The sequence below is a fragment of the Danio aesculapii genome, chromosome 3 (assembly GCF_903798145.1).
Source record: "Danio aesculapii chromosome 3, fDanAes4.1, whole genome shotgun sequence".
Taxonomy (NCBI): Eukaryota; Metazoa; Chordata; class Actinopteri; order Cypriniformes; family Danionidae; genus Danio; species Danio aesculapii.
The window spans coordinates 52054448-52070216 of NC_079437.1; the positions used below are offsets into that span (position 1 = coordinate 52054448).

The 15769-nt window shown below is 33.3% G+C and overlaps 1 protein-coding gene across 1 annotated transcript; it reads right to left on the reverse strand.

The window, feature by feature from the left end:
- Nucleotides 1-3547: 3547 nt before the first annotated feature.
- atp5pd (ATP synthase peripheral stalk subunit d) lies at nucleotides 3548-14886 on the reverse strand. The gene is made up of 6 exons (XM_056454214.1): nucleotides 14781-14886; nucleotides 12906-13037; nucleotides 11214-11310; nucleotides 11065-11136; nucleotides 7576-7638; nucleotides 3548-3844 (listed from the first exon to the last, which is right to left on the reverse strand). The coding sequence occupies exons 2-6, from the start codon at nucleotides 13025-13027 to the stop codon at nucleotides 3713-3715; spliced, it is 486 nt and encodes a 161-aa protein (XP_056310189.1). The 5' UTR covers nucleotides 13028-13037; nucleotides 14781-14886; the 3' UTR covers nucleotides 3548-3712.
- Between the last annotated feature and the right edge of the window lie 883 nt (nucleotides 14887-15769).

The following is a 15769-nucleotide window of genomic DNA, read 5'->3' on the forward strand; positions in this document are numbered from 1 at the left end:
ATGATTTAGTTAAAAATATCCATTAGAAGCTTAAAAGTAATTAAAAAATAATCACGTAATCAGTTACTTTACTTTTATAAAGTAGGCTAATTGAAAAGGTACACTAGTTACATTTTAAATAGGGTAATTTGTAATCTGTAATCTATAACATTTCAAATTTAACCTCCCCAACACTGCCTATTAACCTCCCCAACACTGCCTATTAGTAAAAACCACAGTACAAAATGTCCACAGAATCAAACAGCTTATTAGTATGGTTGATACATGAATGTATTTTAATACCGTCCACTGGCTTAGTAAATTCCTTGTGCCTGTTAAGCCTCCGGATATTGCATCATAATCACATTCTAACCCAGGATTACTTTACAGGTTACATCCGACACGCTGTATTAGAGTTCCTACAGTTGACAAATGAATGTTTTGTCAGGGAATCACATTCAATAATTCATATTTTAGGATTACAGGCAGGGGTGGACTTTCAGGTTTTCAGGACCCTGAACAATTCCAGTTATGGGGCCCAAGCATTGAAACTCTAAACATTCTCTTTTTAGAGAATATATAATATAATATACAAATTTTTTTGTAATATTTGTAATTTTGTAATTTAAATTTGAAATTTTTTGTAATATTGTAATTTTTATAATATTTTATATATATATAGTAATTTTTTTTTTTTTTTGTAAATAAACTGCATGTTAAAATATATATTTTAAGTGGAACCTTTATCTTCTTAATGTAAAAATATATACAATAAATTCACAAATAAAAAACAAGTTCACAAACTAAGCCATATTTGTGATTAGATTTTAATATTTGCATGTGCAGAAAGGAACGTTCCATTATTCATAGGAATCACCCAGTTTCAAAAGTTATAAGAATAAAATTTTAATGGTTATAGACACATTTTACAGCATGGGATAGAAAAATTATGAAAGAGCTATATGATTAATATAGACTTCATGGCATTAAGACCCTAAATTCCCTGGTCCTAAGCAGCTGCTTACCTTGCACACATATAAAGAGTTGCATAGTAAAGTTTTTTCAGTCACATCAATGTTTACATCGTCGTCTGTTTTGTACATACAGATCCACTGCGCCCTCTAGTGTTTGAGTGTTAAGATACATTGTAACCTAAGGTTAACACCGTGTTTTGCATAGGCTTACGTACCAAACATTCATTCATTCATTCATTCATTTTCCTTCGGCTTAGTCCCTTATTTATGAGGGGTTGCCTTCCCAAAATTATTGAATAAAGTGGGTAATAATGTGGAACTATTCCTAAACCTAACCTCATAACCTATGTAGTTAGCTAACCTAGCAGCATACCGTATAAGTAGGAATATATCGGCCTGAATGGAAAAGAAGGTACTTTAGGGTGAAGCATCTTAAACATTATCACAGAAGAAAGTCTCTCTCACACATAGAATGCATATTTCATGGCCTAAAGGACATGGGCTTTCTCAAATATCCAAGCATGACAATTGAAGGTTTATGGTGTGGCCTTGAGACTGCGGCCATGACTAAAGCGGAGCATCACATAAAAGACACTCACTGTGCAGCTCTGGTTCCACTTCATCCTTTTATACAGTGGTGACCATAAATCAAAGATGCCCAAGCTATTTAACGGACGCACAGAAACTAGACATGAACACAACAAACAAGATTTGGATTGCAGGGACTTAATTAACATTTTCCACTCATCTAGTCAGGCTTCTGCTGGGAAAATAAATAAATAAATCATATGCTGGTGGTGGGTCATTCCTACTGCAATTTTAAAAAATCCCTTAAATTGAGCTCAGGTACATTCTGTTTCCACTGATCATTCTTGAGATGTTTCAGCAGCTTAATTTGAGTTTACCTGTGGTAAATTCAGTTGATTGGACATGATTTGAAAAGGCATACACCTGTCTATATAAGGTGCCAGGGATGATAGTGCATGTCAAAGCACAAAACAAGCATGAAGACAAAAGAATTGTATGTAAACAGGATTGTCTTGTGTCACAACGGTGGGGAAGGTTTCAAAAAAAACTTCTGCTGCTCTAAAAGTTCCAATGAGCACAGCGCTCCATCATCCTTAAGTGGAAGATGTTTGGAACCATCAGGACTCTTCCTAAAGCTGGCCGGCCATCTAAGCTGAGTGATAGGGGGAGAAGGGCCTTAAGGCCGGCTCACACTGTGCGATTTTTTTTTATAATCCTGAACGATTGTAGCATGTCACACTGTAAGATCTCAGCTGTCATAATGTCAGACTGAATGACAATAAAGACTGAAATGATTCCTCACAGCAAACGTAAACAATTAGTGGCAATTTTGCACATGGCACGCCTCAATAATAAAACCAGGAAGAAAAAACTGTTGTGACATTTCCCTGCAGTCATTTAAATTGTTGAATGGATTGCATCATCAAATTCTGAGCTCCTATTTGTTCTTAGATTGACGCTTATCACAGCTGTTGTCACACTGCAGGAAACTGTCTGAAATCTTCTGACACTGCCAGAACTCCATCGCAGGGAAAAACTGATTGCAACAGGCACTAAGTGGCTGTCAGAGAACATGTCAAACCAATGATCAAAGATCACCGATTTTACCCTAGAATTTCAGGTATCTTTTAGGATTTCCCAATTTTGTCTCAGATGACACAATCGTGACTGAAATCTCACAGGATGAGCAGGGCTTTAGTCAGGGAGGTGATCAATAACCTGATGGTCACTCTGTCTGAACTCCAGCATTCTTCTGGGAAGAGAGGAGAACCTTACAGAAGCACAACCATCTGTGCAGCAATACACCAATCAGGCCTGTATGGTAGAGTGACCAGACGGAAGCCACTCCCCGCCTGGAATTTGCCAAAAGGCATCTGAAGCACTCTCAGACCATAAGAAATAAGATTCTCTGGTCTGATGAGACTAAAATTGAACTCTTTGAAGTGAATCGTTCGTTTGGAGAAAACCAGGCACCGCTCATAATCACGCTAATGCTATCCCTACAGTGAAACATGGTGGTGACAGCATCATGCTATGGGGATGTTTTTTTTTAGCAACAGGAACTGGAAGACTAGTCAGGATAGAGGGAAAGATGAATGCAGAAATGTACAGAGACATCCTGAATGAAAACCTGCTTTAGAGTGCTTTTGACCTCAGACTGGGGTGACGGTTCATCTTCCAGCAGGAAAATGACCCAAAGCACACCGCCAAAATATCGATGGAGTGGCTTCACAACAACTCGGTGAATGTCCTTGAGTGGCCCAGCCAGAGCCCAGACCTAAATCCTATTGAACATCTCTGGAGAGATCTGAAAATGGCTGTACACCGTCGCTTCCCATTCAACCTGATAGAGCTTGAAAATTCTCAAAAACAAGTGTGCCAAGCTTGTAGCATCATAAGACCCAGCAAACAGCCTGATAAAGCTTTTAAACTTACAGTCATTTGAGCCGTTTGTGAACCTACATCATTAAAATGATTTACGCTGATACAAGTTGCCTTCTCAAACTTTCGCTGCATCATCTGTTTATTTTCAACCACACAAACACACACACAAAGAGCAATGCCAATATATTTAAACAATTTATTTATTATTTTTTCCATTTCCATTGACAAACAAAAGAGCAATGAGTCATTGACGATTGGAATCACTTCTACAGGGGGAAGCTTTTACTCAGACCACACTATACAGATCAGCCTCAGGCTTGGGAAGCTCTGACTATGCTGATAATAATTTACAGGTCAGTCACAGGCTTGTATGGCCAGTATGGATACTTCTGCTTGTCCAGCTTGGTCTCTGGGAAGGTGTTGTTGAGATCCTCGATGGTCATCTGATCGAAAGGAATCATGTTCCTGAACTTCTCGAGCTGCCAAGAACAAACAATCAGATGGGTCAGACATTTTGAAACTGCACGACAGTTTTAGTATAATTCCGGCCTTACAAAGGCAAAATACCTTAAGGAGCCCCTATTATGGGTTTTTGAAAATGACCTTCCATGTAGTGTGTAACACAGATCTCAGCAAAGTGAAATATCCAGCTAAGGTTTAAATCTGAAAGTGCACAGTGTTTAAAACTAATGATAATGAACTAATGAGTTGACTCATAGTGCTTCAAATGAATCGTCTTGATAATAAGTCTTCAGCCATTTTGGTCTGACGTCGATACGAAACGTAAGCCCCACCCAATTGTTGCACGCGCAAACCCAGGAAAATTTAAACCTGCGGCCCCGCCCACAAACACGGTAGAAAAGAAAAAGAGGAAGACAAGCACTGTAGCAGATCCCGGTTGAACCAAGTCATGAAGATGCTGTGCTCAGCTGGATATTATTGGAAGTGTGAGAGGAAAGTTAGAGTTATTTTCTCTACCCAAAGATGAAACTGTGAAGAGTCAGTGGTTGAGGTTTATTTTTGCAAAAATACCTCAGCATTATAGCCCTCATTTTTCTGATGAGTGCTTCAGTAATCCACATGCTCACAACGGGGGATTCGTTAGCCGTTTGTTAAATAATCAGAAAAGACTATTAATGTATGGGACTTTGTCAGAGCTTGACAGGAACTTTACAGTGGACCGGTTTCTTCCTCCATTTTCACAAGTTTAAGTAAGTGCGATTAAAATGGTTGCCTCTTTGTTTTCTTTAGCTTGCAAATTATGTATTTAATTGTATTTTGTTACTTGTAACCGCTTGTACTGTATCTGGTTAACTCTTTATATTCTCATATTGCGTGTAAAGTCACGTTGAACGCGACGTGTGCTGCTTTGTTTATGGATTTAAATGCATTTGAGAGTTCACGTTACCTGTCGTTTGTCATTGCTATGGCCACCATCAGCTGTTCTTAAACGCGTGCAGCGATCAAGGTTCAAAATAGTTCAGCTTTTGCCACTGTGTGGATTAATACTAAATGTGCGTCATGGTTAAGAGTGGAGCAATATGCTGGTGTTTAACTGTACTTCTTTAATGCTGTCCTCCTGCATTGTGCTCACACACACACACACACACACACACACACACACACACACACACACACACGTTTCGGGTGGCAGCTGCGGCGACCCGGGGGTTTCACAGACCGTACCAAAATGCTAAGGATCGTGTGGGGGGGTTGAAATTACGTGAGTTTTCCAGGATAAATAAAATAATGGGAGGGTGACGGGAGATGGGTCTGAAATACGAGAGACTCCCGGTTGGCAGGTATGCTCACACATGCACTCTGACTACTTCAATATTGTTGATAAGCCATGGGGGGCATTTTACTCTGTCTCATGCTAAACGTTGTTGACCAATCGCAACAGGCTGTCATCGGTCCAATCAGCGCAGATTAGCTTCGCGCTAAGGAGGGGTTTGGGAGCAAATGAGTCTTTGAGCAAATCATATGGGAGTCAATGGGATAATTAGGTAAAATAAATACATATAAGACAATGAACGTGTTTTTTGACCTTGCTTGCATATCAGACTGTTGTTGGAGACCCTTAAAACCAAAATATGAACCTTTATAATGTATAATAGGAGCTCTTTAATTCGCTGGAGAGTTGAATTAAGTAAAATGATTTCAAAGATTTTTTTGTTGCCCGGACAAATTAATAATAGATAGGACATTGGAAAATTGCCACTTACATGTTTTAGTAATGACATTTATCTAAATTAAAAAAAAAATTTAAATCTTAAGCTCAAACTAAACCTTTGACCCCTTTTTTGAGGTTACTGTCCAATGCCTTTGTATTGTATGCAAAAAGAGAGAGGTTGGCCAAGGCAATAAGCTGTAACTTCCACATGATAAATATTGCTGATCAACATTTACAAAAAAAAAAAAAAAGTAACACTATTTTCTAGATTACTAGACACTATGTTGGATGATTGACAGTTACTTACAGCCATTTACTTACTGCTATCCTGTGCTTTGGTTGCATTTGCAAATTACTTCCAAAATGTAACAGATATTATATAATTACAGGGTTCATACACATTTTTACTACTAAAATTCCATGACTTTTCCAGAACTTTCAAAGTAAAGACAACTAACCTATATTCAAGTTAGGGCTGCAGAATATATGGTTTCAGCATCCGCAATAGTCACATAACAGGATATGCAATGTTGGGATTATAGTTTAATCATAATTGAGTAAACATTTATCATCTGCATGCATTTTTAAAGAGATAGTTCACCTAAAAATTACCATTTTCATTACACCCTTCTTGTTTCAAACATTTATGAGTTTTCTTTTTTTTTTTTAAGGAACACAAAAAGAATATATAACTAAACAACTCCTAAAGTATTAAAATAACCCTTTAAGGCCTGTGACTGTGTGAACATTTCAATATTTAAAACATCCAGCAACAGGAAATTTTTTGTAACTTTAATAAAGATTAAATAATATACAATGAAGACTATGCAGTGTTGATTATTCAATATCTGTACCTGAATAGTGAATACCTGAAAACTATAATTCACTTTTATCTTTACTATATTTTATTTATCTCTGCTTGTAATTTATTCATTATATAATATTCAAGATGCACTCAATCAATCAATCTAAATAAACCTGTTAAATCAACTGATGAAATTGTATTTACATCGCATTATATAAATATACATAGAAAATACAAAAATACAGAAATACAGAAATACATAGAAATACAAAATATGGTAATGTCAGATTTTTCCAATATCGCGCAGCTCTAATTTAAATACACAGATATTTGCTAAACTAATGTTCATGACTTTTCCAAAACTGTGCAGTTTTTTTTTTAGGTTTTTCCAAAACCTTTTCAGGCCTGTAAAATACCATGTCAAAATTCCATGACTTTTCCAGGTTTTCCATGACCGTATGAACCCTGTAATCAGTTTCTGTACAGTATTACAATATTGTTGTCTCTGTATTTTAATGTTACACTACTTTTGAATTAGTTGAGTTAATTTTCAATATCTTAGGTATGACCTGGTTATCTAGACTGCATATCAGCGGTTCCTAAACGTTTTTTTTTTTTTTGTGGAATACTCCATTAACATCCTTCTGCATTCTCTCTTCCACTTAAACTCACTTTTCCCATTAAGGCACAATAACTGCAATTTAAATAAAATTTTCCATTGAATGCTTTATCTTTATGAATTATTTTAAAAATTAAGAATACTTTAAACACAAATATTAAAAATAAAGATATGCAACTATAGTAAAAATGGTCCATCTAGCAATGAAAAAGTGTTTGTAAGTGAATAACTGAATCATTTATTCAATTAAATCATTTATTAAATGAGACAAAAAAAAAATTAAGGGTTGTACAAATGATAATTTAGCATTATCAGCAACTTTTTGAAAAAAATTTCACAGTACTGAATATTTTACAATATATTTTTATTCAGCTAATTATTTCTTTTTAAATTACAGGTTCTAAGTTCTGTTTGTTAAAAGCAAAAGTTTCTTGCAGTACAGTTTTTGTAACAAATAGAAAGCAAATGACATTTGTCTCCTCTGATCTGTGAAAAACAATAACGTGATCCGAACTGTGAGATTTGAGATCCGTTACACCACTAAAGTGCAGTACTGATGCTATTGATAAAATTCTATCACTCAACATTGAAGATCATTCCAAAAATGTCTTACCTCCTTTTCATACTCTGCAATACGAGCTTTAGATGCTTCCAGGTAAGCAGCTGCAGATTTGTTCTGGAATACATCAAGAGAGCACAAAACAATGTGTGAATGACTTCAAAAATAATAAAAACAAATAGGAATTACATTGCTGTAAAACTTTCAATTCAAAACTTCATCAAAAAGAAAAAAGATCAATACATTATTAAAGGGACAGTTCAACCAAAAATTTGCCTACTTTTAGGAATTTCTTTCTTCTGTTGAACACAAAACAAGATATTCTTTAGAATATTAAGAAAAAATATAGCCATTGACATCCATAACAGAAAAATAAATAAGTAGTCAAAGTAAATGGCTGTTTTAAAAGGTTTAGAATAAGTGGAAGATGAGTAAATGATGGCAATTTATATTTTTGGGTGAACTATCTCTTTAAAATATCTACACTACACGTGGGTAAATAATGATGTTGTTTATCATCAAAGCATTTTAATTCATTAAATGCATAAGAACCCACAGGAGAAAATTTAACTGATAAAAGATACAGTGGCCACTGAGTTAAGGCAATGGAATGTTTCATAATATTTTATTTTTTTCCGGGTACACAAATACAGAAAGATCTCAGGGCACCCACTCTCTTAAACAAATGACAAATCTCCTGATTTACATTGACAAAAAGCAGGATCTCCATGACCTATAATGAACAATAAATACGGCGCTGTTGTGTTTCCTAAAGTATTAATATTTTTAGGGCTTGATTGTTATTTTTCATTTATTTAATCGTCATTATAAGATAATAGAAAATTCACCTATTTCTAATAAAAATATAATTATTATTAAATAGTTATGGAATAAACATTTATTAATTAATTATTAATAATTTATTTATTACTATTTAATTGCTTCATACTTTATTCTTCTTATTATTAGTATTAATAATAATAATAATATAAAATTATACTACTAATAATATTAATTATTTATCATTATAAAGATGATAATGATTATTATTAAATGCAAATTAAATAATAAATACATTACATTTATTAGATGAATAAATATTGATTTAATAATAATAATAATAATAATAATAACAATAATAATAATAATTATTATTATTATTACAATGAATAATAATAATAATAATAATAATAATAATAAATAACTTACTTGTTAATTAGTTACTTTTAAAAAATTATCAGAAACACTCTTTAAAAAAAATAGACTTAAAAAATAGACTTAAAAGTTACAGGAATAAAATAGTGCTGAAAAGTAGCCTAACAATAACACAGTAGGCAAACCATGTGAAAAAGTCGTGATAACTTGATACATTACAGAAAATTTGCATTTTGATATATGGAAACTAATATTTAAAGCTACAAACAAAAAGTTCCTGATATCCTACAACCTGAAGACAAGATAAAAAAAATAAATTAAACAATATTATATTTCAATGTTTGGAATAGAACTTTTAAAATTCCAAGAGATTTCAGAAATTCCATAAAAAAAATATTATTATTAAATAATTACAAAAAAACTACTACTAATTATTAATGTATTTATTTGTATTTAATAATAATAATAATAATAATATTAATAATGATAAAAATTATACTATTAATAATTATATCAATTAATATTATTAAAATGATGATGATTTTTTATTAAATGCAAATTAAATAATTATAAATAAACAAATTATTATATTTATATTTAGTATATATATTTAGTAATTAGGGATGCACCGATACCATTATCGGGTTAATACTTGGTTAAAACACTCGTATCAGACATGAAAGGCCGATACCATGCACCGATACCACTCAACAGTAATTCACTATACATTAATGCGATTTGTTGTCCTACCTGACCTCAATGTCTTATTGTATTAATTAGCCTAATGTATTATATATTAATAGCTTAGTCCTTATAAACAGTCCGTTTATAAAATATATAATTAACGAATCTTTAGGCTACTGAAAAATAAACCGAATAAGAAATATGATCCTTGCATAATGATCATAGCTAAACAGGCTAGCACTCATTTTATTTCTAAACTTTAAATAAAAAAAAATGAAAGAAATTTTAAGTAATGGAACATTATGTAAAAATCTAAAGACTACAGGCTAAATAAAAGCTTCTTGTCAGAGCAGAATATCACTGCTGTCACCGCACGCGTGTCAGTTTACAGCTTCTGTAAAGATCAGACAGCCTATACAGATCACACAATCTCAAACATTTCATGTAAATGTATAAATATTTCAATAAGTATTGTTAATGGAATACTTATAACGATATGACCTTGCTTTTGGTTATATGCTGGCTTTGAGCTCTCTCTCTGGCAGTTGACATGCGCTGCATAAGAGCGCTATAGCTAAACATACTACAAAGCACACTGGCAAGTTAACAGGTGCTGAAATCCACAGGACCAGTTTTATTTGTTGCTTGTTCTTATTTTAAAATGCCTTTCATTTTTAAAATCTCTAGTTAATAAAGGCTATCGGGTAATATAGATCTGCCTCATAGATATTGGAGTTCAATAACGTGGTGTGCAGTAACCAACACCGCCATGTAAGTTTACACACTGCATAGACTATAGGCCTACAGCTCTGGTGTGTTATGAATTGCATGTTTTAAATGACAGCAAGACATGCTACATTTAGTTTTTATTGTAAAATATACATTATAAACCAGTACACAGTAAAATACTGATTTTTGAATGGCTTGCCTATTGGCGGCATATAACCGTTAAGCTTAAATAGACTGAGCATATTTTTAATAATATTAAAACACATTAATACAAACTAGCCATCCTTTGATTTATTTTTATTTTTTTTGAATGAATGAATGAAAAAAAATTTTTTTTTTGCAATGAATTGTTTATTTTGGTTTTAATTTTATTAAAATATAATTATTATCTACATAACATTGGCTCTGATTGCGTTTATACAGATATAACAAACAAACAAACTTCATTGAAACCAAATCTAGGAAGTATCGTTATAGGTACTCTGTATCGTCGAGTACACATATTAAAATACTTGTACTTGTATAGGTTTGTAAAAATAATAAAATATCTATTAATAATAATAATAATAATAATAATAATAATAATAATCAGAAAAAAAAAAATAAAATTAATGGTTAAATTTGTTACTTTAAAACAATTATCAAAAACACTTTACACTTTAAAGTTACAGGAATAAAATGGTACGTGTAACATTAAGTGTAACAAGTCAAAAACAGGTAAACATATTAAAAAACATGCAAAAAAAAAACTTTTAATTTTTTTGAGAATTTTTAAGGATGATTTTACCACCTTCAAAGATTCTGCATGCATCATACTAAGGGGCCATAATTTCCAGAGTTTGAGCAAGGGAGGTGAACGTTTAAAAGACCAAAGTCAGAGGACAGGAGATCACTAGTAGAGTAAACCATTAACAGACCAGAGGGAACCCTGACATCTACTGGAGAAAGCAAAAACTACAGTATGAAGAGACTCACAGCCTCCTGCTCCTGAGCATCAATCTTTGCAGTCTGAGTGTCCACTGGTTCAGGAACAGTCAGTCCGGCAAACTGTAGACAGATGTAGAAGTCTATTAGATGAACAGCAGAATTAGAAATGGTGTGAAAGAGAAATGACTGGATCTCGCCTTCTTCTCAAACTCATCCACCATGCCTGCTTTGGCCACCACTGCTCTGTAGTGACTCCAGTTGATCGTAGCTGGTTTCTCTGACAAGGATGCGAGTCTGCAAGTAAAAAAACACCAGAACAATTAATGGACGCAAAACTTAAATATCTAAACGTCTTATTTTGATATCCACGTCAAATTAAACTTGACAGACAGCATTTTAAATACTTTAATACATATAGAGTTGAAGTCGAAATTATTATGCCTCCTTTGAAATGTTTAATCTTTTAACCGTATTTCCTTAAATAAATCTCTTTATGGGAAGATTTGTTCAACACATTTTTAAACAAGTTTTAATAAATAATTTCTAATAACTAACTTTCTTTGCTATGATCACTGTACATAATATTTTACTAGTTATTTTGCAAGATACTAGTTTTCAATTTAAAGTGCAATTTAAAGGTTTAACTAGGTAATTATGTTAACTAGGCTAACAATATTTTTTTCTGTAAACAATCAAAAAAGAGGGCTAATAATATTGTTTGTTTTACTATACACAGTTGAGGTCAGAATTATTAGCCCCCCTTTGAATTTTTTTTTCCTTTTTTTGAATATTTCCCAAATGATGTTTAACAGAGCAAGGAAACTTTCACAGTATGTCTGATAAAAAAAAAATTCTTCTAAAGGATGTCTTATTTGTTTTATTTCGTCTAGAATAAAAGCAGATTTTAATCTTTTAAAAACCATTTTAAGGTCAATATTATTAGCAGTTTTAAGCTATATATTTTTTGTTTGTCTACAGAACAAATCATCATTATACAGTAACTTGTCTTATTACTCTAACCTGCCTAGTTACCCTAATTAAGTTAATTACGTTTATCATTAAAAAAAATTATAAAATAAAAATAAAATAATAAATAAATAAATAAATAAATAAATAAATATATATATATATATATATATATATATATATATATATATATATATATATATATGTGTGTGTGTGTGTGTGTGTGTGTGTGTGTGTGTGTGTGTGTGTACGCATGTATGCGCACACACACACACACACGTTTTGTAGTGAGTGGTGCCCACGGAACGCATGGTGCCATTATTAACGCGAGACAACGAAAATACAAACGCAAACCTCTCCTGTATTCTGACATTCCAATACTTCAGAGCTCAACTTTATCTTATATACACACATACATGTACACACATACATATCTATCTATCTATCTATCTATCTATCTATCTATCTATCTATCTATCTATCTATCTATCTATCTATCTATCTATCTATCTGTAATAGTTAGATATATGTACTCTTCACACTATCTAGTAAAAATGACTTGTACACAAACAAGTAAACTTTTTAAAACTGTTACACATTTTAAATTTCATCCTGAAGGGGTGGGGGGGGGGCTGTAAAGGATGAGTCATGGCAAATTTATATATTATATCAGAATAACTTCTGTTAAGATGTTTTCCCTCAAACATTAAGTCCAGGATCCTCCACTGACCAGCACCTGACCTGTTTTTTTACTCAGGGCCACAACAATCTTGGCTTACAAAGCACCTTGGCTTGGTTAAAATAAATCATTATATAAATAAATAAATAGCATAACAGTATTGAATTTCCTATCAGTCCTAAATAATCTACAAATTTGACAAATCGTGTGTTCATGTTTTTCATGTAAAGTCCTATGGACTCACTTTGCTGAGATGGCATCGCTGCGGGTCTTCAGACTGTTGAACATGGCCCTTTGGTTTGGTGGGACCCTTTCTGCAAAAGCCAGCCAATCAATGGCCTTCACGGCTGCACGTCGACCTGCCATTTCTCTGCTCCTACCAAAACATTTTAATTCAGAGGTGGTTATTATGAACATGAGAAAAAAATGCATCAGTCAATTTATTTATTTTATTTTTACATTTTGGGTTTTAACAAATTGTTTTCTTAAGCCTAATTGAAAAACAACATCCAAAATTTCAGTTATCACACTGTATTAGTTTGTGTCTGTATATTTAAATGACTGTACATGTATATATTTTTAGGACTGCTTTCTCAATTTTTTTTTCTTTGCACAGAGCCATATATATTTCCACATCAGCAGCAGTTACATTCACCAAGCTTCACAGCTGTATTAATATCTGTATTCTCAAGGTTTTTATACACACTAATGTTCATAATTTGCCTAATTACGTATATACACAACATTTTAAAAATGTGTGAAAAGTTATTTCTTTTTGGGCACTATGCATGGGATGATAACCGTTTTCAAGGTATACCGCGGTTTGGAAAAGTCAAGGTTTTAAAACAGTCAAAATTTTCTGCAATACCATTCCTAAGGAAAGTGTAATTTTTTTTTTTTTTTTAGGACAGCAGTATCTTCAGCAGAAAATACATCTAAAGATGCCATTTGAAATTGTACAAAAATCTGTTTTGGAAACAGATTAATTTGGCCTGACATTTAATTTTAAATGTTTCTCAAAATAAAATATATTGCATTCAAAAGGGAAAAGTTTTTGTTTTTTACCCAGATATTTAAAAAGAACTTATTTTAGAGCAGTAATCATAATACTATGAAACCGTGATATTTTTATCCAAGGTTATCATACCATCAGAATCTTATATCGGCCCATGCCTATTAGGCACACTGTTACTGAATTATGAAGTAATAAAAAAGGGATACCCCAAGTCCCCTTTGTAAAAAAAATCCTTGAAATAATAATAATAATAAATAACCTGATTTAATTCAATATCAAAATGTCTGTGCTACAGAAATTTATGCAACTTTGTGTGCATTTAACAAAATAAAGCCTCATTTGTCTAACTAAACATAACAGTTTAGCAAACTTGCAGAAATAGTTTAACAATTCACCTTGCATTGATTATTATTATTTTAACATTAGAATTATACAGTAAGATATATTGAGGCAAAGTTGGTTTCATATTAGCTCATTGTGACTTTCTCCTTAATAATATAATTTCAAATCTGTATTCTTTGCAAATTCTGAATAGAGAAATCATATTAGCAGCGGATGAATATCAAAGTACAGCATTGTTTACAGTCAAATAGGTAATGCTGTTCTGAAGCCATAATTACATTAAAATTTCAGACCGAATTTTCAAAGAAGCGTGGTAAACAATATGGGGACCGTTAAAATAAATGCATGTGCAAATATAAAACCAACTTTACCTCATTTGTTATCATTATCCAAAATGAATCGTGAAGGTTTAGATATTATTTAAGAACATTTGTGAATACACGACTCAAAAAGACACGAGTTACTTAGCTATAAGGTTGCTCTCTTTTCGCATTTCACATTCATAACAAAAACTTTAGATGCTTTTAATTTTGATTACAGGTATTTGACAAATTAAAACAACAGAAATGAAAATCCTTCTCTAACACCGACAGAAGTCAACAAGACAAGGTCAGCGTGTTGCGAGCAGACAAATACAACTATGTGAACTCCACGTCATGTCTAATAAACAGGAAGCTACATCCTAATATTAATTGGTTTGTCGAATAAAAATAACAAGGCCTGTAACTATAACTAAAATGATGGAATCTTGACCGTACTTACCGCTTCAAGGATCAAGCCGCTGCAATGACAGAAGCGTGATGGCGGCCGGAGAGCGGAAACGCGGTTAAGAAAGCAGCGCTCTTCATTGACACTCAGCGGTTTGGAAAGGAACTGCAGCTAATCTGAATAGAGTGGAGGAGCTATGCGCAGAACCGATCATCGGTGATCAGCGCAAAATGCATGCACGTTCTTCTTCTTGTTGTTTTATGGCGACTAACTCATTAAAAGAATTATCGCCACCTACTGTACGGGATGTAATTCTGATGATGAGTCTGAATATCAGAAAGGGCAAGAAAAAAGAAACGAGGAGGAAGGGAGGAAAAGGGACAATCTTTGCATTCAGACCAAATACTCATGTCAGCGCTGCGTGTTCAGCTCTAACATATAGGGTCTTTATGACCATACTCTCATCCATAAATATTAGCCTATAATCTAGAACCTAAACCCGAATCCTCTAGACTTGCCAATCTATTATACCTTTTCCTAAAAATATTTTGTATATCATTTTGTCTTGCCCACACTGACTAAATAACAAATCACGATGTTTGGTATATTTGCTATATACAAAAAGTGCATGATCCACATTTTCAGATACACCACATACATGACATATCCCAACTTCATGTAAACCCATCAATGCAAGTGTTGCATTTAACCTTAACCCTGTATATGCATAGAAATGTCCAAGTTGTGTCCGCCTCGCTCTGATGTCACGCTGACGTGTACCAAAAAACTCTCGCGACGGTGAGGCGGATGCCTCGGATTGAGCAGTCCGCACTGCAGCTGTTGCTCCCCTACTATGGAAGGTCGTTAGGGCCAAAACGTATGCAACAAACGCGTTAACGCGTAATTAACACCATAGACTGTAAAATGTATGGACGTAGTATCAGTGACGTCACTCATAGGTTTCTGAACACTGCAAAAGAAGCTACAAGTAGGTTTCGGCCAAACGTCGCCATTTTGTTCGTGCGTCATCGCACCCACGGCGG